The 23,719-nt window shown below is 41.6% G+C and overlaps 2 protein-coding genes across 3 annotated transcripts in view; one reads left to right on the top strand and one right to left on the bottom strand.

Annotated features, from left to right (window-relative positions):
* Positions 1-12,279, top strand: part of edaradd (EDAR-associated death domain) — a 27,013-nt gene extending 14,734 nt beyond the window's left edge. The window contains exons 4-6 of one of the 2 annotated variants that reach the window (XM_085427296.1): positions 748-824; positions 8,834-8,882; positions 9,913-12,279. In XM_085427296.1, the coding sequence (XP_085283422.1) occupies positions 748-824; positions 8,834-8,882; positions 9,913-10,307 (521 nt within the window). In that variant the 3' untranslated portion in view covers positions 10,308-12,279. The remainder of the gene's footprint in view (positions 1-747; positions 825-8,833; positions 8,883-9,912) is intronic. The other variant, XM_085427297.1, reaches the window with a different exon arrangement.
* On the bottom strand, positions 12,073-21,103 carry LOC146654955 (uncharacterized). The gene is made up of 5 exons (XM_085427295.1): positions 20,998-21,103; positions 19,310-19,390; positions 19,095-19,203; positions 18,823-18,998; positions 12,073-18,262 (listed from the first exon to the last, which is right to left on the bottom strand). The coding sequence occupies exons 2-5, from the start codon at positions 19,310-19,312 to the stop codon at positions 12,440-12,442; spliced, it is 6,111 nt and encodes a 2,036-aa protein (XP_085283421.1). The 5' UTR covers positions 19,313-19,390; positions 20,998-21,103; the 3' UTR covers positions 12,073-12,439.
* Between the last annotated feature and the right edge of the window lie 2,616 nt (positions 21,104-23,719).

The following is a 23,719-nucleotide window of genomic DNA, read 5'->3' on the forward strand; positions in this document are numbered from 1 at the left end:
AACGAGGGAGCTCCATTGATTCACTATGTTAGAATTTTTTTGTCCTAACAGATTTTTACCAACAATTCTGACATCAGTCTGGTAGGACGTCTCAAACGTTCAGTTTATACAAGCTACGAAGATAAACGTACAGTCAAAAGGCCGGTATCAGAATGATGGGCAGCACCACAGTATCAGTCGACGTGGTGGTGCCAGTGGAACCAGACCAGTAGGAACCCGTGTTTAGTGGTGATGCGAGTACTGGTAGGAGTTGCAGGATGAGCTCTGATGTGTTCCAGTACCAGTGGATATGACCTAACTGCAAAAGCAGCTTAAGAAACGGGATATTGTTCAGTGTCAAAGTCAGTCGACTGATGTCCACCCAGCAGAAGCTGCTGTTTGGCTACACTCGCCACTCGAGTCAGAAGACAAACAAGCAAAAGCTGAAGGCAGCTGCAGCAAAAGTCTGCTAGAGCTGAAATTTTCACATTCTTACAGCAACCAACTCAAAGTACCTCTGATCTGAGATGATGTACTGATGGCGTTTTGGATGCAGCTGTGTCTGTGATGCTGAGTAAATGACGACGTGGTGGCCTTCCTTTCTGGCTGGTGGTTTGCACCTGGCCACAGTCGGAGCTTTTGCACCTTTTCTTCTGTTACTGTGAAAGATGTTTGATCGTGTTGTTCACTGAAAACTGCATTTGTATTGTACACATGTATATGTATTCATTCTGACTGTAACGCACTCATGTAGTGATGTGTTTCCAGCAGACGCTGTGACGCTGCACCTCAGCTCGATGCCCTCGAGATACCTGAGTCCCTCCTCAGAAGACAGAATAAGACAGGTCAGCATTACTAGCTCTGATGCACGTGACACACTTTTAGTGCCAGGGTTCAACAGATGTGGTACGGAGGCTAGCCACAACAATGGTAACAATTCATTATGGTCCACATGCATTTAACACATGTACGTTTCACGTGGCACGACAACACTGAACACAAAATGATTCAACGTGTCTGTTTCACCTGATAACAGCAGGGTGAACCATGGGCTGTTTACATTAGGATACTATACTACATCAGGGGTGTCAAACATAAGGCTCGGGGGCCAGAACTGGCCCACTGGATGTTTAAACTGTATATAATAAAAACCTCCCAACAGCCACTCGCAGTGCACGAATGTCTTTAAATTCTAGATTATTTCTTACAGTTTAACATTTATTGTGTTTACCACAGCAGCATTTCTTTATCATGTTGAAAAACAGATGTACTGTTGAAACTAGAGATGGACCGATCCGATATTACGTATCGGTCCGATACTGACCTAAATTACTGGATCGGATATCGGAGAAAAATAAAAAATGTAATCCGATCCATTAAATATCACGAAAGCACCTCACAAAACTTGCAACACGCCGTAACTCACCTCAGAACGTTAGCACGTCGGAGCAGTATGCATCACGTGATAGAGCGGCTGTGGCATGCGGGACCTGTCGGTGGTCTGGATAGCATTTGGAGCTTCGCTAGCAACCCGGCATTTCATCTCCGACAAAGTTATCCCGAGAGAAGTAAAGCAAGTGTGTAAGTCCATCTCTGAATGTTTGTAAAGCATTCCTGCGTTAAGCTTAACAAGCGACTGCCTCTCCTGCTGCTACTTCAATCATGAAACTGCTTAACGATCAGCTGATCGGCTTTTCTGTCGGGAGTCCGTGACTCTAGTTTGCTTTTGGCCCACTTTGCACCAGAAAGAGGAAACCAGCGGCTGAACAACAGCAGCACGTTTAAGCTTGATCAGCTGTTGTTAGAATTTATTTATTATTACTTTCTACTTCAGGATCTTTTTCTACGTAGCTGACGCTGGTAACTGTGCAGGGGCGGATCTAGCAAAGTTTAGCCAGGGGGGCCGATAGGGCATGAACAGGGAAAAGGGGCACAAAGACATACTTTTCTTTCTTATTCTCATTTAAAATGTCGAGCTTTTAATAAATAATTATCTGACACCCAAAGTTTTAATTTGATGTAAAATGAATAGAAGTCAATTACTGTATATAGTGACTATTAAGTCTAATATATACCCTAGTAAGCTATAGTACTTTTTCCTTTGGGAAGGTACCATCTGTGCAGTCTGCAATTTTGTTGAAGAAAGATGTTGAATCTATTTAATATTTCTTGAAAAATAATTGATTTCTGTGCATTTTTTTTCACACTGCATCAAATTAAGGTTGATTACGTCGATTAAGCATCATGAGGTGGAGCGTGAGGGGTGGTTCCCTATTTTTTATTTATTTATTTTTGTTGTTGCTGGGAGTTGGAACCCTATTAGTTAGGTTGCTTAATATTTATGCTAAGTACTAGAGATGGCACGATACCACTTTTTTATGTCCGATACCGATACCGATATCATAAATTTGGATATCTGCCGATACCGATATGAATCCGATATAGTGTTTTTTAATCAACAAAACTGTTTTTTAAATATCTTGCTGCATTTTGTATAAGTTCATACTCAAGTTTAAAACAACAACTACACTAAAGCTATTCTGTTATAGCTTTAGGGGGGGTGGCTGTAGCTCAGGTGGTAGAGCAGGTCAACCACTAATCAGAAGGTCGGTGGTTCGATCCCAGGCTGCATCCTGGCTGCATGCCAAATATCCTTGGGCAAGATACTAACCCCGTGTTTGCCTACTGCCGGACACAGGGCCCGGTGGCGCCAGTGTCCGGCAGCCTCGCCTCTGTCAGTGCGCCCCAGGGCAGCTGTGGCTACAATGTAGCTGCCATCACCAGTGTGTCAATGTGTGTGTGAATGGGTGAATGACTGAATGTAGTGTAAAGCGCTTTGGGGTCCTATGGACTAGAAAAGCGCTATACAAATGCAGGCCATTTACCATTTACCTGTATGCAAAAAAAAATATTTCATAGTACAGCAATACTGATCAATCTAATAAACTTAAACCTACACCATCCTCCCTATTCTGGTATTTTAAAGAGTACTTAGCATAAATATTAAGCAACCTAACTAATAGGGTTCCAACTCCCAGCAACAACAAAAATAAATAAATAAAAAATAGGGAACCACCCCTCACGCTCCACCTCATGATGCTTAATCAACGTAATCAACCTTAATTTGATGCAGTGTGAAAAAAAAATGCACAGAAATCAATTATTTTTCAAGAAATATTAAATAGATTCAACATCTTTCTTCAACAAAATTGCAGACTGCACAGATGGTACCTTCCCAAAGGAAAAAGTACTATAGCTTACTAGGGTATATATATTAGACTTAATAGTCACTATATACAGTAATTGACTTCTATTCATTTTACATCAAATTAAAACTTTGGGTGTCAGATAATTATTTATTAAAAGCTCGACATTTTAAATGAGAATAAGAAAGAAAAGTATGTCTTTGTGCCCCTTTTCCCTGTTCATGCCCTATCGGCCCCCCTGGCTAAACTTTGCTAGATCCGCCCCTGCACAGTTACCAGCGTCAGCTACGTAGAAAAAGATCCTCGAGTAGAAAGTAATAATAAATACATTCTAACAACAGCTGATCAAGCTTAAACGTGCTGCTGTTGTTCAGCCACTGGTTTCCTCTTTCTGGTGCAAAGTGGGCCAAAAGCAAACTAGAGACACGGACTCGCGACAGAAAAGCCGATCAGCTGATCGTTAAGCAGTTTCATGATTGAAGTAGCAGCAAGAAGAGGCAGTCGCTTGTTAAGCTTAACGCAGGAATGCTTTACAAACATTCAGAGATGGACTTACACACTTGCTTTACTTCTCTCGGGATAACTTTGTCGGAGATGAAATGCCGGGTTGCTAGCGAAGCTCCACATGCTATCCAGACCACCGACAGGTCCCGCATGCCACAGCCGCTCTATCACGTGATGCATACTGCTCCGACGTGCTAACGTTCTGAGGTGAGTTACGGTGTGTTGCAAGTTTGTGAGGTGCTTTCGTGATATTTAATGGATTGGATTACATTTTTTATTTTTCTCCGATATCCGATCCAGTAATTTAGGTCAGTATCGGACCGATACCGATACGCAATATCGGATCGGTCCATCTCTACTAAGTACTCTTTAAAATACCAGAATAGGGAGGATGGTGTAGGTTTAAGTTTATTAGATTGATCAGTATTGCTGAACTATGAAATATTTTTTTTTGCATACAGGTATAACAGAATAGCTTTAGTGTAGTTGTTGTTTTAAACTTGAGTATGAACTTATACAAAATGCAGCAAGATATTTAAAAAACAGTTTTGTTGATTAAAAAACACTATATCGGATTCATATCGGTATCGGCAGATATCCAAATTTATGATATCGGTATCGGACATAAAAAAGTGGTATCGTGCCATCTCTAGTTGAAACGGTGCTTCTTTGTCTCGTATACAGATGTGTGTGTGAGCCGTTGTTTCTCTGGTCCACACTAGATCAAATCAAGCTGTATGTGGCCTGTAATATAAAATCAGTTTGTGAGCAGTAATTGAATTGCTAATGTTTCTAGTGCAGCGCTCACTAACTACAGGGAGTGCAGAATTATTAGGCAAGTTGTATTTTTGAGGAATAATTTTATTATTGAACAACAACCATGTTCTCAATGAACCCAAAAAACTCATTAATATCAAAGCCGAATGTTTTTGGAAGTAGTTTTTGTTTGTTTTTAGTTTTAGCTATTTTAGGGGGATATCTGTGTGTGCAGGTGACTATTACTGTGCATAATTATTAGGCAACTTAACAAAAAACAAATATATACCCATTTCAATTACTTATTTTTACCAGTGAAACCAATATAACATCTCCACATTCACAAATATACATTTCTGACATTCAAAAACAAAACAAAAACAAATCAGCGACCAATATAGCCACCTTTCTTTGCAAGGACACTCAAAAGCCTGCCATCCATGGATTCTGTCAGTGTTTTGATCTGTTCACCATCAACATTGCGTGCAGCAGCAACCACAGCCTCCCAGACACTGTTTTCCCTCCTTGTAAATCTCACATTTGATGATGGACCACAGGTTCTCAATGGGGTTCAGATCAGGTGAACAAGGAGGCCATGTCATTAGTTTTTCTTCTTTTATACCCTTTCTTGCCAGCCACGCTGTGGAGTACTTGGACGCGTGTGATGGAGCATTGTCCTGCATGAAAATCATGTTTTTCTTGAAGGATGCAGACTTCTTCCTGTACCACTGCTTGAAGAAGGTGGACTTCAGGAAGGGCAGAGCAGACCCGGCCCCACTTTACATTCACGGGAGCTGTGTGGAGAGGGTACACTCCATGAGGTTTCTGGGCGTGCAGATATCTGATGACCTCTCCTGGACTGCAAATACTACAGCGGTGGTTAAAAAGGCCCAGCAGCGTCTCCACTTTCTGAGAGTGCTCAGGAGGAACAACCTGGAGGAGAGGCTGCTGGTGACATTTTACAGAGCCACCATAGAGAGCATCCTAACGTACGGCATAACAACATGGTATGCAGGGTGCTCAGCTGCAGACAGGAAAGTACTGCAGAGGGTCATCAACACAGCCCAGAAGATCACTGGCTGCTCTCTGCCCAGCCTGGAGGTCACTGCAAACTCTCGGTACCTCAGCAGAGCTGGCAATATCATCAAGGACCACTCTCACCCCAGCAACCAACTGTTTGAACTATTACCGTCAGGCCGACGGTACAGGTCACATAAAACCAGGACAAACAGATTCAGGGATAGCTTCTTTCCCAGAGCTACCACCGTAGTAAATAAGCACAAAAACAAGTGAACCTATTCCATACCGTCACTGTCATTATATTATGCTGCTATCCATACTGTCATCATATTAATGCTGCTATCCTGTATATATTGTACATACTATTGTTTGAGTACTTACGATTGTTTTTTTTGTACTTTTTATATTTTACATTTATATTTATTATTGAAACTTGCACCAAGGGAGTGGCACTCCAATTTCGTTGTACTCTGTACAATGACAATAAAGGCTATTCTATTCTTCCAGAAACTGGCAGTAGGACTGGGAGTTGAGCTTGACTCCATCCTCAACCCGAAAAGGCCCCACAAGCTCATCTTTGATGATACCAGCCCAAACCAGTACTCCACCTCCACCTTGCTGGCGTCTGAGTGGGACTGGAGCTCTCTGCCCTTTACCAATCCAGCCACGGGCCCATCCATCTGGCCCATCAAGACTCACTCTCATTTCATCAGTCCATAAAACCTTAGAAAAACCAGTCTTGAGATATTTCTTGGCCCAGTCTTGACGTTTCAGCTTGTGTGTCTTGTTCAGTGGTGGTCGTCTTTCAGCCTTTCTTACCTTGGCCATGTCTCTGAGTATTGCACACCTTGTGCTTTTGGGCACTCCAGTGATGTTGCAGCTCTGAAATATGGCCAAACTGGTGGCAAGTGGCATCTTGGCAGCTGCACGCTTGACTTTTCTCAGGTCATGGGCAGTTATTTTGCGCCTTGGTTTTTCCACACGCTTCTTGCGACCCTGTTGACTATTTTGAATGAAACGCTTGATTGTTCGATGATCACGCTTCAGAAGCTTTGCAATTTTGAGACTGCTGCATCCCTCTGCAAGATATCTCACTATTTTTGACTTTTCTGAGCCTGTCAAGTCCTTCTTTTGACCCATTTTGCCAAAGGAAAGGACGTTGCCTAATAATTATGCACACCTGATATAGGGTGTTGATGTCATTAGACCACACCCCTTCTCATTACAGAGATGCACATCACCTAATATGCTTAATTGGTAGTAGGCTTTCGAGCCTATACAGCTTGGAGTAAGACAACATGCATGAAGAGGATGATGTGGACAAAATACTCAGTTGCCTAATAATTCTGCACTCCCTGTATGAAAACCACAGCTGTTTTATTCCCTACATGCCTTTCACAGGTAACAAGTCCATAGGAACAGAGTAAAGCATGACGTGCACTGTACTGTTAGACACTCTTTATTAAAAACTGATGCTTTGCTTCTTACAGAAAGTGATTGGTTATCCTGATTTGGCACAACTGTGTGGCCCGTGCAGTTAATAACAAAACGTTTCCTATGGCCACATATCAGCACAAAAACAGATTATAACAGGGAGGACACACCGTCAGCTGTGGTGTCCTTCCAGTCTACAAACCTGGATCTCTCCCTTTGTTCCCTGTTGTGCTTGAAGAGAACACAGTGGCAGCGTGGCAATGCACTGGTTAGCACCAATGGGTGGGGATCCTCTGAAAATACGACCGCCAACAACCAAACATTATTCACCAGATCTAAAGACACAGAGCATAGTCTGTGAGAACCTTTTATTTTAAGCTGTGATTATACAGGATGTGGTTTGGTCTCACTGAAGGTGCAGCTGTGAACTTTGCTAATAACAGAGACCGAGCACAGTAGGAAGAGCGCTCACATGACTCCATTTCAGGGCGCTCTCGGAAACAGTGCTGCTGCTGTCGGTAGCGAGCTTAAAGGGGACAGAAGATTTGACCCATTCCAGTCTATTCCAGTTTCTCCACTGGTGAAATATTCACACCCCTCCAGCACAGCGTCTCAACTCTCTGCTCGACCTTGATGTACTGTGCAACATGGCTTCTGTTGAGACATGTTTTATTAGCACCAGCCAGGAAAAAGCATCACATCTAAACCTCTGATCTACATTTGCAGCCGAGTGAAACCTGAACCTGCTCTAACCGAACTGCAGCGACTACTGAAGGCAGTAAATTTACCACAGCATCAAACAAACGGCTGATTAGCTTTTTCTCAGCGTACAAGCATTGTGAAGCGTTACAGCCATGACGATTGTAGGGAATGTAAACGTTTCACATTGTTAACGATTTAAATTGTTTCCATGGTTGCCTCAGTCCCAGGAATGGTCATAATCCTTTCTCTTATGACACCGGGACATGGTGAGGATTAATGGTCCATATTGTCTTCATCCACAGCATGCTAGTATCCACAATCCAGTTGAGGAATATACCTGCTAAATATGTACATAGAGTTAGAGTTGCTAGCTATAGTGCTGCAATCTACAACGTCGCTCCACACGGGGCACTTTACCAAACTGCACATCACGGCCATCAGAACTTGTTTGGTACATGCACTGCAGTATTTTTAACACCAAAAAGATCAAATGAAATCTATTAAGCTGTAATTCTGTCTTTCTTACTCACTCCACTAATGCAGTAATTAGAGTTTGCAAGTATGGGCATATACTGCTTTCTCATTTTCATGGCTTTGACAGCACATGTATAGACTTCCTGCAGTTCAGGATGCAGTAGCACTGAGGCCAACACAAAAGTGGATGTGAGGCATCAGCAGGAGAAATGTAAAAACTCTGCCTCATGCCCGTGTGTAGCAAATGTTTTGTCTTTTACTGCAGCGGCTCTGCAGCAAAGTACAGCAGCTTGAATGAGCTTTATAATTTTTAAGTATAAAGGGTTGCTTTAATAACTGTCCTCCGTAAAATATATCCTCACTACTTTGCTGCGTATGTTTTCCACGACTCATGAAAAGGTCATTGATGATATTTGGTTGCGACCGACCACTCCAAACAGCACTCAAAAACAATGTCTCCACCTTGAGTTAATGGTAGTATTTGCTAAAAAGGTGTATATTCCTTTACAAATATTACACACCAGCACCTGCAAAATGACACAGAATGGAAGTACTGGGTGTACGGGCTGCCCTGCTGAGACACCCAGCAAATCCCATCATGCACAGACATATTTGGATTTAGCAGAGTAGTGAATGTAAAGTTGTTCTTTGCAGCGCTCATTTTCACATACCCTCAGCAATGTTTGTAGTCCGGGGGGAAAATGACCAGTCCACAGTAGCATGTGCCTACCATTCATTCTTTGCTTCTCTGTGTGCAGCCAGTGGAAGATGTGGAAGAATGCACTTGCCCCACTTCTTCTTCACCAGGTAGGTCAGTTACTCGTGCTGAACCCTTTAAATGAAAATATCAGAAGGAACTGAAACACCGCTTATCAGACTAACAGCAGTTTTACTCTTTGATTTAAATTTGACAGTAATAATCATATGATGGTTACACTTTGGGAGAGGAGTTTGAACACACCACAATCTTCACGATGGGCACTGTGTTGTACTCAACACAACTAGAAGAATACGTGACTAAATTATTAAAGAGGACCTGTTCTGCTGCTTTCAGCTTCATGCTCATTTCTTTCACTCTGCTTGAGCTTTGCATCATTGAGTTCAGAAAGCTTGGGATGACACAGCGGTGCAGTGTTTAGCCCCGTTCACTCACAGCAGGAAGGTTCTGGATTTGAGTCCTTTCATTGTGGACTCGCGTACACCAGTGGGTGCTCTCTGGTTATTCCAGCTTCCTCCCATAGTCCAAAGACATTTAAGTGTGAATGGTTGTCTCTCTAGGCAGGTTGCACTCCTGCCTTTCACCAATGAAAACTGGAATAGGCCAGAGCCCCTTTGCAACACGCTTCGCTCTCCTTTTGTGACACTTTTATTCTGATGGGCTGTAAACAACAAAGGCTTCTCGTGCTTTGAGCAGAGCTGTTGACTAAACTGTTGAACATAGCGGGTTTGTTTTTTTTACTCTACATAACATGCTTCATTCACCCATTCATACAAGCACTTTGTTCCATGCTTAAAAGCTTTCTAACAGTGGGGTTGGTATCTTGGATATCTGGCGTGCAGACTGGAGCAGACCAACCTTCCAATGAGAAGGTGACCTGCTCTACCTCCTGAGCTACAGCCACCCAGACTAAAGCAGTTTGATAAGCTTTTTGCCTCAAAGGGATTTCTTGGATGTGTTGAAACCTTTTCCATGTTAAATGTGCGTTTGTTTTTCATCGTAACAGAAAACACTGACAAGCTAAATAGTTGTTAGCAAATTGTCGTTAGCAGATAGCAAATGTTATTTGGTAATGTGCTTGAGCTAACTCAATCTTTCCTTGTCCATCTCTGAGTTCAGACTATCCCAAAGAACTACAGTTTTTAACGAACCCCTGCGAGAAGTGCTTCTGCCCGGCACCCCCTCCCAAAATCAGCGACCTCATGAACGACAAAGATCTGCTGGACTTGCTGCGGCTCAAATTGGATCCAAACCACTGCACCATCAAAAACTGGAAAAACTTTGCGAGTCGTTGGGGGATGAGCTATGACGAACTGACCCTGCTGGAGCATCGGACCCAGGGTTCCTTGTCCCACAGCCCCACCCAGGAGTTCCTGTTACGCTACAACCAGAAGACGGTCACTGAGCTCACTGAACTTTGCCGCATCTATCAGCGCATTGATGTGCTGCGACTGCTGCAGAGCTGGATAGAGAAGGATTGGCCGTCGCGCTGGCAACACACACAATCAATTTGACTCTTAATCTTTCAGGGTTGTACTTGATTTCCTAATTTTCATAAGCTTTGATACATGCTACCAGTTTTTTGTATCTTTAGTAAATGAGCTTGTGAAATGGATAAAACAATGCTGTCGAACCTGTCTGTAGAGAATATTGCACAGTACTGACCTCACGCTGTTCTGGATATAGTGAATACAATGCAAAGTCACAGATCTGATCGGTGCATGCAGATCACCAGTATATTTCTTTCTTGTGACCTGACGTTGGCACACCTGCCGCAGATTCTGAGTCTTCGGAGCAGTGTTAAAGATTGACATTAACTAAATCAGATGGAGTTGGATTATTCAAATTCAAGCAACGATGTTGATGTCAATGCTGCAAAATTTCATTTTCTTACTTTCTGTGTTTCAAAGGCTGTTTAGAGATTTTCATAATACCTGGGCAGAGGCAGAAAGATGTCACTGTGCAGTGCAACTCAACAAGAACAGAAGTTAAAGGACAAAACACTGGAGTTGGACACTGAAATAGCTTCACCGTAATGGGACAGTTTAGACATAGTGATTCCACTGACTTGTTCATTAACACAGCGGTCCCCAACCTTTTTTGCTCCACGGACGGTTTAATGTCAGACAATGTTTTTACGACTTTGAGGTGTGGCGGATAAATACAACAAAATTCAATGATCCGACCGAGACACAAACGCTGGTGTTTTGTAAATATAATAATAAACGCAAATTCACTGTGTAACTGTGTAACTTTATTAGCAGCGTCCTCCTGAAATACACCAACAACATTGACAGTAACGTCCTCCTTAATCCCCTCTGGTTGCTATGGACACGCGTAAATATTTCTTTCAAAAGAAGACGCAGAACTACAACACGGGAAAGACCCAGGGAAACAGAGTTCACGATAACAACCCTGAAAAACACAAATTTCACACCCGAGCCTCAACTCTCACGGCCCGGTACCACGAGTCAGACCGGTACCAGGCCGTGGACCGGGGATTGGGGACCGCTGCGGTAGAAGAGATTAATTTCACACTTAGTTCTGAGACAGTGTATCCATACATCTGATGGTTTCCTGAGTTCTTAAGGGAAATGTTTCCCACCCCATTACAAAAGTACTCATTCCTGTCAACCTTCACTGTCTCCGTTTTTCTGTTCAGCTAAATATGAAAAAGGGAAATCCTGATTTCAGAAACACTAGCATGGCTCTAGGTGCAAAGAATACCCCCACCCCCCAAATAGGATTTTCTATTGGTGTGGGTTACTGTTTGGGGGTTTTGGGGGGGGGAACATGAGCCCATGTTAACAGGATCCCCTTCATAACTTTTTGAATACTAAACATTAGCATAAAGCTGAAAGTAGAGCCATGTTATAAACATTAGTTTATTGGAGTCAAACACCTTTTGTAAAATTACCCAAAGAAAATAACCTGTAAACTAAAAAGCATGCAAAGTATTTTTAAGAGCTTTTGTTTTATCAGTATGAAATAAACATGTAAAAAAAAACTTGTCAATGTTTTTGTTGTTTTCAAATATTGAATTGCAATATCAGAACAATCTCAAAGGTGTGTTCCATAACCTGATACAAGAGCCTCAAGTCCGTGAGTATCACATTTTAGTAATCATTGTATTTACCTATATGTAATGTAATGAGGTTGTTAGAATTTTATACTCATCATATCAAGTGGTATGGCAGGAATGGACCGTGGGTTAAATCACTTGTATGGAGGGATGTTTCAACAATTACAGACCATCTCTGGCTTTAATTACTGGACATTTTTATTTTGGACATTGTAATGATTTATTGAACGAAGAGTAACACATTCACACAATTCATTTATCCTTTAAAATATTTAGTAAAGCACTTGCTAGACAAAGTTTATGGTGATCACAAGCAATACTGAAAGTAAAGTAATTTCAAATTAACATTTAGAAAAAGCTTATAAATAACAGGAAAATATACATAGATTGTATCAACAACTGAACTCTATTATGCTAATTATTATTAAAACTACAACAAGATGGATGGATTAGTTACAGCTAGTCTCTCTTATGTCACAAACTAAAACATGAAAATCAGTTACGCTGCATGTATTCATACATTTATGGACTGGAGCTTCATTTATCAGGCCAACCTTTGAACGATCAGTTGGCATCAGAATCCTTGACATTAAGGCCAAGCATATTAGAAAGGCTCAGTGAATATTTGTCATTTTCATCTGATGTAGAAATATCAGGTACGGTCAGCCCCAGCGTAGACTCTGGTTTGTCTACTTTGAAAGTGCCTCCTCTGACCAAAGACGCATCTCCTGCACCTGTAGATGTATTAGCATCAAGACCTGCGCCAGTGTGTTGTAGGTCAATATCAGTTTTCTCTTCTGTTGGCGACACATTCACTTTCACTGAGGACGCCTTTTCTCTTGCGATTTTCAATCTCTCCAAAATGTCAATCTTTTCTCCTCCTTTTGCTGTTGCATTCACTACTGGCAAGCGGATTCCTTTACTGAAAACAAAATCCTTCTCCTCCAAGTCAGATTTTATTGAGCTCAGTGCTTCAGTAATTCCTCCAATGCCATCAATGTTGATTTGGGGCAGTCTGTGGAACTTGAATACAGGAACCTCCACCTCCACCACATCAGAGTCAGAGCCACTCCCCTCAAGATCTGCACTGGCATTAGTCTCAGGAGATTTTGCTTTAGATCCAAAAAGACTAAACTTTGGGATCTTGAAATGTGGCATCTTGGGCTTCTCAAGACTTGCATCTACATCTGGAGCTTTCACATCTACATCAGGTCCTTTAATATCACCTACATTTGGTGCATTCAAATCTACTGCAGGAACAGAGATGTGTGCATCTGTTGTAGGCATATCTGTGCTGACTCCAGGTACCTTAATTCCAGCCTCAACTGTGGGATTAATACTGGGAGCTTCTACTTCAGGACTTGAAAGATCAAGTTTTGGATGATTGTAATGTGGCATTTTAAAGTCACCAAGGTGGGTATTCAAATCCAGATCTGGAGTTTTCAAGTGGATATTGGAATCTTTGAGGTCTGCTTCTGGCAGGTTGACATCCAAACCTGGAGATTTCACATTGGCATCGGGTGCTTCTACTTCAATTTTTGGCATACTCGTGTCTATGTTTGGTGCTGAGAGACTACCACCAATTTTGGGTGGATAAAGGTTGACATTTGGTGTTTTCAAGCTGAGATCAGATGACTGGAGGTCAGCTTTTGGCAGATGTAGACTGGGTGCCTTGATATCAGTTTCAGGCAAACCAACATTCACGTTGGGATCAATGCCAGTTTTGAGACCAGCATCAATGCCTGGAGTACCAATGTCTCCCTCAAGTTTGGGGGCTGAGAGACTCAAGTCTGATGCTTTTAGTTCAACATTGGGTGCTGTCAAGTCTGCACTGGGTAACTTTGCATTTACATCAGGAACAGACAGACCTAGATCTGGACGTTGTAGATCAGCATCAACATCAAGATTTGGTCCTTTCACTTTTGGCGCCGATGTGCCAAACTTTGGCCATTTTATTTGGGGAAGCTTGATTTTTCCTGCATGGGCATCAGCCTCTGGAGCTTGAATGTCTACACTGGGGCCTTTTAGATCAGCTTTCGGTAAATTTACGTCAAGATCTGGCGCATCAAGACCACCACTAACTTTTGGTGCAGAAAGATCAATACCAGTTTTAAGACCAGCATCAATGCCTGGAGTACCAATGTCTCCCTCAAGTTTGGGGGCTGAGAGACTCAAGTCTGATGCTTTTAGTTCAACATTGGGTGCTGTCAAGTCTGCACTGGGTAACTTTGCATTTACATCAGGAACAGACAGACCTAGATCTGGACGTTGTAGATCAGCATCAACATCAAGATTTGGTCCTTTCACTTTTGGCGCCGATGTGCCAAACTTTGGCCATTTTATTTGGGGAAGCTTGATTTTTCCTGCATGGGCATCAGCCTCTGGAGCTTGAATGTCTACACTGGGGCCTTTTAGATCAGCTTTCGGTAAATTTACGTCAAGATCTGGCGCATCAAGACCACCATTAACTTTTGGTGCAGAAAGATCAATACCAGTTTTAAGACCAGCATCAATGCCTGGAGTACCAATGTCTCCCTCAAGTTTGGGGGCTGAGAGACTCAAGTCTGATGCTTTTAGTTCAACATTGGGTGCTGTCAAGTCTGCACTGGGTAACTTTGCATTTACATCAGGAACAGACAGACCTAGATCTGGACGTTGTAGATCAGCATCAACATCAAGATTTGGTCCTTTCACTTTTGGCGCCGATGTGCCAAACTTTGGCCATTTTATTTGGGGAAGCTTGATTTTTCCTGCATGGGCATCAGCCTCTGGAGCTTGAATGTCTACACTGGGGCCTTTTAGATCAGCTTTCGGTAAATTTACGTCAAGATCTGGCGCATCAAGACCACCATTAACTTTTGGTGCAGAAAGATCAATACCAGTTTTAAGACCAGCATCAATGCCTGGAGTACCAATGTCTCCCTCAAGTTTGGGGGCTGAGAGACTCAAGTCTGATGCTTTTAGTTCAACATTGGGTGCTGTCAAGTCTGCACTGGGTAACTTTGCATTTACATCAGGAACAGACAGACCTAGATCTGGACGTTGTAGATCAGCATCAACATCAAGATTTGGTCCTTTCACTTTTGGCGCCGATGTGCCAAACTTTGGCCATTTTATTTGGGGAAGCTTGATTTTTCCTGCATGGGCATCAGCCTCTGGAGCTTGAATGTCTACACTGGGGCCTTTTAGATCAGCTTTCGGTAAATTTACGTCAAGATCTGGCGCATCAAGACCACCATTAACTTTTGGTGCAGACAAGGAGAGAGGTTCCGCTCTGAGGTTTGCACTAGGTGCATTCACTTCAGCTTTTGGTGTATCAAGACTTGCATCAATATGAGGTGTTTTTAAATCAGCATCCACACTGGGACCCTGGACTTGTGATCCTTTGAGTTTGGGAAATTTAAATTTGGGAAACTTCACCTTTGCATCAGGTGCATCAAGATCTGGGCCACTGATATTGGCGTCAATATTTGATGCAGAAAGATTAACATCTGGTGCACTTATTTCTGCATCAGCCTTTTTGAGGTCCACCTCTGGTATCGTCACATTAGAGTCAATATCAGCCTTTGGACCTTTCAGTGTGCCAAATTTGGGTTTCTTGAATTGGAACCATTTGAATTTTCCAGATGGGGCTTCAATGTCAACATCTGGAGATTCTACATCAAATTTGGGGGCTTCCAGTTCAGCTTTTGGTAAATTTAGATCCACATCTGGTGCATTTATCTCACCATCCATATTTGGAGCTGAGAGATTCAAGTCAGGGGTTGAAACACCAGCATCTAAATCAACATCTGGACCATTAACCTTAGGACCCGAGATTGACCATTTTGGCTTTTTCATAGTGGGCAATTTGATCTTTCCAGATGGAGATTCAATGTCTACATTTGGTGCTTCAACATCGGCTTTTGGTAAATTCAGATCACCATCAGGTGCTTCAGCAGACAGACTGAGGTCAGGTGCTTTCACATCAGCATCAACATCTGGGGTTTTCAACTTTGGCCCAGAAACCAAGAATTTAGGTGTTTTCAGTGTAGGGAACTTGATTTTGCCAGACGGTGGGTTTATGTCAGCATCTGGTGCTTTGATATCAAGGTCAGCTTTTGGTAAGTTCAGATCAGCATCAGGTGCTTCAGCAGACAGACTGAGGTCAGGTGCTTCGGCAGACAGACTGAGGTCAGGTGCTTCGGCAGACAGACTGAGGTCAGGTGCTTCGGCAGACAGACTGAGGTCAGGTGCTTCGGCAGACAGACTGAGGTCAGGTGCTTCGGCAGACAGACTGAGGTCAGGTGCTTTCACATCAGCATCAACATCTGGACCATTAACCTTAGGACCCGAGATTGACCATTTTGGCTTTTTCATAGTGGGCAACTTTATCTTTCCAGATGGAGATTCAATGTCTACATTTGGTGCTTCAACATCGGCTTTTGGTAAATTCAGATCACCATCAGGTGCTTCAGCAGACAGACTGAGGTCAGGTGCTTTCACATCAGCATCAACATCTGGGGTTTTCACCTTTGGCCCAGAAACCAAGAATTTAGGTTTTTTCAGTGTTGGGAACTTGATTTTGCCAGAAGGTGGGTTTATGTCAGCATCTGGTGCTTTGATATCAAGGTCAGCTTTTGGTAAATTCAGATCAGCATCAGGTGCTTCAGCAGACAGACTGAGGTCAGGTGCCTTCACATCAGCATTAACATCTGGACCATTAACCTTAGGACCCGAGATTGACCATTTTGGCTTTTTCATAGTTGGTAATTTGATCTTTCCAGATGGAGATTCAATGTCTACATTTGGTGCTTCAACATCGGCTTTTGGTAAATTCAGATCACCATCAGGTGCTTCAGCAGACAGACTGAGGTTAGGTGCTTTCACATCAGCATCAACATCTGGGGTTTTCACCTTTGGCCCAGAAACCAAGAATTTAGGTTTTTTCAGTGTTGGGAACTTGATTTTGCCAGAAGGTGGGTTTATGTCAGCATCTGGTGCTTTGATATCAAGGTCAGCTTTTGGTAAATTCAGATCACCATCAGGTGCTTCAGCAGACAGACTGAGGTCAGGTGCTTTCACATCAGCATCAACATCAACATCTGGAGCTTTCACCTTTGGCCCAGAAACCAAGAATTTAGGTTTTCTCAGTGTTGGGAACTTGATTTTGCCAGACGGTGGATTTATGTCAGCATCTGGTGCTTTGATATCAACGTCAGCTTTGGGTAAATTGAGGCTCACGTCAGGTGTACTAATCTCCCCATCAATTTTTGGAACTGAAGCATCTGGTGGGCTTAAATCTGCATTGAGGTCCATATCAGCTTTTGGCCCATTAAGTTTGGATTTTTTCCACTTTAGATGAGGCCAGTTAATTTTTCCTGAAGGAGCATCAATGTCAGCGTCTGGGGCATGAACATCTACACCCGGGGCCTTTAGCTCTGTTTCTGGAAGACTCAGCTCAGCATTTGGTACATTAATGTCACCCTCAATCTTTGGAGCTGAAAGACTTAAATCAGGTTTCTTTAGGTCTGCATCCATGTCCAAGTCTGCTTTTGATCCTTCAAGTTTGGGCTTCTTCCATTTCAGGTGAGGCCAGTTGATCTTACCAGAAGGGGCATCAACGTTAAGATCTGGGGTTTGAACATCTAGATCAGGGCCTTTAATATCAGCTTGAGCTGAGCCAACATTCACATCTGGGGTACTTAGATCACCATCAATCTTTGGTGTGGAAATGCTGGCATTAGGTGTGGACAGGTCAGCATCTGGTCCTTTGAGTTTTTGACTTTTCCATTTTAGATGGGGCCACTTGATTTTCCCTGAGGGTGCCTCAATATTAGCATCTGGGGCCTTTACATTTACATCAGGACTATTCAAATCCACTTTTGGCCCATTCAGCTCCAAATCATTACTTTTCAAATCTAACTTTGGAGCTGACAGGTTGAGGTCTGGTCTCTCCATACTTCCACTGACTGAAGGAAGACCTGGATCACCAGAGACATCAATGTCTGCTTTTGGTGCATCAAGATCAGGTAGATTGAAGTGTGGCATTGTGAATTTCGGGGCCTTGTGTTTCATTTTGCCTTCGACTTCTGGTTTGTTGATGTCTAGTGTTGCAATGGGAGTGTTAAGATTGGGAGCTGAGACACTGATATCAGGTACTTCTAGGGTTCCACTTGAATCTGATTTTATGTCTGGCATTGTAAGCCCTGCGGAGGGCATTTTAAATGTGGCACCAGCATCAGTTGATGGCTTATTTAGGCTAAGACTGGGAAGGTCTCCATTAAGAGTCGGTTCACTTATTTTTACCCCCAACCGTTGTGCATCATTAAGCTTTCCATTCAGGCCATCAAGGGAAACGGTTGGTCCCTGAGCTGATGCATCCAGCGATAGATCCTTCTGTAATATCTGTTGGTAATTAAAAAAACAAAATTAAAGCACTAACTTTATGACTATTAACCAAAATTGTATTCTGAGCAGCACAAATCATGTCCAGTTCATCTGCACTGCAGCAAGGTGGGGGTAGAAATGGGAAATAGAAGATGTCATGGACGAATAGGATGGACTAGATTAAGTAAATCACCACCACCTCACAAAACGTCCCCATACATTAGGTCACTTGCATCAGTAAAATATATATATTGTATGTTGAAATAAGCAAACTGACCCGTCTTCTTAGAAAGCACTGATATGCTTACTATTGCTTAATTTTGGTAACAGATTCGAGAAAAAGATTTTTACGTAGGGGATTTTAGGCTTCACATATGCAGTTTTTAGAAAAAGGATTTAATGTCTAACTGGATATCTTTTCAGATATATTGTGATTTGACAGTTTATTGAAATACTGAAAGTCAATATTTCAACAGTTCTCATACACAAAAAGGTTTAAAAATGTATAAATAAAAACAGATTTTATGGTGTTTCCTATAATAACATAAACCAAATGTTCCCCACAGCTTGATGCTTACCGCTGCCGAATCTTTGAGACCTACTCCCAAAGAGCCAAGGTCAACACCGGGGTTCAAGTCCTTCTCTGTCAGAAGATTTATGTTGCTTTCGTACGGCTCCAGCACCTTCAAGATTTTCTCCACATCGTTTTTCTCAAGTTTACCAAGTTGTATTGTTGCTGCAACAAACCTTTCTCCTGAAAGGAGCAGAAATAATGTCACATTCTTTTTTTCTATTAGTGCTTATTGAATTTTCAAAACTAACAAAAATGAATCTGAAATGTTTATCTTACCACTTTTTGGAGAGATTGTGTTGTCTTTGATTCCTGCAACAACAACTCCTTTCTCAGCGTTATCCAGCACGAGGCTTTCTGAGAAGCTTGCACTCTTGCTGTCCTGGTCCTTTGACAGTGGTTAGAATACACAGTGTGAGATTTTTACATCAGGCAATGTTTACATTTTTGTGTATGATTGTCAGCCACTGTATGTCTAACATTGTTATACTTACCATTATTTCTATTACATGCACATCCACATCACAGAATTCATATGACAATTCAAGCGAATGTGGGAACTACAGCAATATTATCTGTGAAACACAAAAGAAAGCAGAGGGAGCTTTTACTTAAAGCTGACACCGACTAAGTAAGATGCAGGGAAGCAATGCTGAATGTCGTTTTTGTAGGTAAAAGTAAAATCAGATCATTTCATTTTTTCTAAAAGCTGTACTCTTTCTGATCTCTCATCACAAACAATGCAGCAACATGCAGCTTTCAGCTTATTAATAAAAACACTGGTTTAGGTATACTGTAGGTGCAGCTAAAAAATAGTGTGTCACTGTTTCTACCCGTGCAATAACATTTTTGTAATACCTGATAATACTATCCACATGAAGACACACAAGTGAAACGCGTTTTGTTTCTTTAAAGAAGAGCTGGTACTTTTATTTATTTTTTCCTGATTCTGAACTGACAGAGAAACTCTGACGCCCACAAACCACATTGTCTCACACTTCAGGAATCTAAAGCCTTTGCCAGGTTTGTTAAGGTGTATGTAGGCATCTAAACCAGTTGGTTTGGATGCATTCTGACTGACACACACTGGATTCGACCACACCTCAACACATTCGCATATAAACACTAACGTAATTCACTTGCAGCAGTGTCGAATAGAAAATGAGGGAACAGGTTTTAGACATGCTGTGATAAAAACCCTAAACTCAAGAGCGTCTGCTTCATCAGGTTTATACTGTCCAGCAGAGCTAAGAGTCAGACGATCGTCAACACCATGCTTTTAAATTCAACTCAAAAAAGAAATCAGATGTGGTAAAAACAGTCACTCAAATTGAAACAAACAGGACTTATGAAAAAAAAAAAACAATACTTACAAAAACTGCTAATTGATTATTATTGGCCAACACCCACTGGTAATAACACAGTCCATCCCAGGAGTTCTCTTTCTTTAAATATAGAAACTACTAACCAGGTAATAACCAGATGACAGTAGATAAATCTAATTCTTCAGTGAGAGCTCAGAAAACTGTAGTCATATGCTCAACGATGCTGTTTCAGGCATTCTTGACTTGCAAGGAAACTGGGCAGTGGTTTTAGGCTCTACCTTATGGTTCCCCAAACCAGCGATGAGCAACAAACAGGAAAGGCAGTGAAGTCACAAGACACTTCTTAAAAAACTAATTGCATTGCCGTTAATAGGTGTATCCAGGGTGGCAACGTTTTGAGAAACAACTTCAATCAAACAGGGTGTGAGCCCAGTGACAGCAGAGTCTGGCATGCCCACAGTTGTGGTCAACCTGTTTTAAAATCTTTACGCTAGACAAACTCTGCAGTTTGGTGCTGACATACAAGTACAACAATTTAAAAAAAAAAATCAATGACACCAGAGGCAAAACATAAGCAAACGCCTCATCCTTAAATGGCTTCAGTATTAATTCAGACTTTCCACCCAAGTCTGTGAGAGGACGGGGGTCAGTCTCAGTACTCGAATGAAAACATAAATGTAACTGATGTGAAGTACAGAGATGAACCTATACCAACTACAATGTACATTTTACTGAAATGCAATTTTTAGATTTTGAAATGAATAAACATTAAGGTATTTTTTTTTATCAAATCTCCTCCAATTTATTCCAATCATAGATTGTGCCATAACAACCAAACTGAGATTTGATGGACTTACCGTGTGCCAAAGACACCGTCTCCTTAGGAAAGCCTAGGGCCAGATGTCTCCTCTTCAGTGTATCACTGCTGCTCTGTGGGCAGGACGAGGTGAAGCTGCCAGTTGAATACCTATAATGCAGGCAAACAGGTTAGGCAGCATCAGGACCGCCTCTTTTGGAGCCCCCTTGCAACAAATCCGCACACACAGACACACACCCCCACACACCTTAACTTCAGACTAGGCCTTTAGGCAGCCGAAACCTGACTAGAAAGCACAAGAGAAAGATGTATGAGTGAGAAACACCACTCCTTATCAACAGGACTAACCAGGTCCACAAAGGTACAAACAAGCAGCAACACTTGCTTACACTTCATTTTGCCTCAGTGTCTATTTTTTTAAACAGTTGTTTGGTAGTTAAAGACTCCTGATTATCTACATTCCTTAAAAACTGCCATATTTAATGCTGCACTCATTTTTATTCATTTTGGTATACTTGTACATATTTAGTACACTGAAATTTAACAAGAATAAGAAGTAAACGTGATTATGTTTCAAGCTTGTAATCCAATTTTCACAGCACAATGACCTGATGAGGTGCTAGGACAGCAGGATTAAAAGCCTGTAAAAACTGAAACAGATATAAATGTTCTTGTGTTTAAAAACATCCATTTCCCCCCAGTTGCACCAACCTCTCAAAGTGCTTTAGTCCTCGACCACATTTGACCATACCTTCATAAAGAGCTGTATTTTGTATACTTCCAAGCACTTTGTCTACTCCACATCCATGGTCAATTTAGAATCAAAAACCTAGCATGTATGTGTTTGGTGTGTAGGAAGAAGGCCCAGAGAAAACCCCCACAGGCACAGGGAAAGCATGCCAGCTCCACAAAGAAACACTTGTTAATGGCTTCACGGGCTTCAAAGTCACACAATTGGCATTTTGCTTTACAGCTAATGATTGTCAAATGGGCTACAAGTCAACCTCTAGCAGCAAGAGTGCACACGCTTCAGTGTCAGTGAACTCAACAGTAAAAACTAAGCAAACCATGAGTCCAAATATTTCCAGTGTTTGTGCTAAGCTAACTGATAGCTAGCTTCCTAAATAGTTTGTAAAGCACTTGAGCGTGTAAGGCTAAAAGCTGCACGCTCAGTTTGCAGCATCCAAAGAATTATGTCGGACACTTTCTTAAACATGAAATTAGGTTCAACGCAGGACTTTTCATATTCATAATTTAAACATATTCTGAGAGCATGTAGACATCAAAGCCCTCCAACAAATACAACATTGAAATAATGTTTAGTCTTGACCATTCACTAAAATAAATCAAATTCAAATTTTATTTGTCACGTACACAGTCATACACAGTACGATATGCAGTGAAATGCTTGGACAACTGCTCGTGACCTAAAGAGAACAAAAAAGGAAAAGGCTATGAATAAGATAGGAAATAAATATGAAAAATTAAAAAGGGTAAATTTAACTAAGAAGGAATAAAATATAAATTAAGGTTAAAAATGAAATAACTGTACAACACAAATTAGAATGAAGGGTAAATTTAACTGGGAAGAATAAGATAAATATATAAATTAAAGTTGAAAATAAAATAACTGTACAACAAAATACACAATATAGAACTATATAAGAATGTATGAAGAAATCTAAATAAATATATACACAATAACAGCAGCTGTACAAGTATTAACTGGAAACACTACTTTATAATGAGAATGTCGTTTTTGCATTACAACATAACACAATGGACAAACATAATATAAATTATTTGCAATCAAATTTAACAAAAGTCTGCAACAACAACCTTCAGCACACAGCCCTGGGACCAGTATGACACTGCTCCTCTTGGAGCTCAGTTACAGACTTTCTCTGAAACCTTTTTTTGGCTGACAGTTGGCCTGTGCTGTGCAACACCCCCACACTTCCACTGCTGATTTTACTGCCTCAATAACTTGTCGGCTGACCGACTGTGAGTCTGCCTTGTGTGTCATGGGCCTGCCATACTAATAAGGTGCCACTTTGTTTAGGTGTTGAAACAATTCTGTCAGACATTTTCGGAGAACAACTTATAATGATGACGAACTGGAGTGGCATTTTCCCGCAAAGCATTTTAGCTATTCTGCAGAGAATGTCACCTGAAAAGCCGTACCCGACTGTGCAGCAAGTCACTACCCAACCCATGTGACCAGTTAATACAATGTGATGACTGTGTAGAAGAGACACTCAGAAGGGTGTTGTCAATGTAAAATGATAGCAAAACACAGATCAACAGAAACTTGAATTCCCAAGAAACAGGAAGAGTCACTTCATGTATTACGATTTTACTGTGTCTATTTCTTTAAGTGAGAGAGATCATTGATCACACAAGGGCCAAGCAGAGCTCCATCTTCAGCTCCATCTGAGAGAAACACCCCTGGAATATTTCTGAAGGTGATAAACCAACCTTACGTTTCTAACAGTGAAATAAAAATCAACCAGAAGTGAGGGACAATTCCTGAGTATAAAAAGTATAGATTGCAATTTTCTGCTAAACCTTAACTTAGACAGACTTCAGCAGTGTGACAACATGCCACAGAGCATTATTGGAGCATTAAAATCTCTAGTGGCTGCCACTGTAGCTGGTGGATATCTGGATAATGGATGTAAATTTCCTTCAGGGTAAATAAAGAGTCTATGTATACCAAAACTTGCTGTTTCATGTGCAGTCATCAATATGTTTCTCTTGCT

This window comes from Rhamphochromis longiceps, linkage group LG13 (assembly GCF_057381845.1).
Source record: "Rhamphochromis longiceps isolate RC_006_pf linkage group LG13, R_longiceps_female_GT1.1, whole genome shotgun sequence".
NCBI lineage: Eukaryota > Metazoa > Chordata > Actinopteri > Cichliformes > Cichlidae > Rhamphochromis > Rhamphochromis longiceps.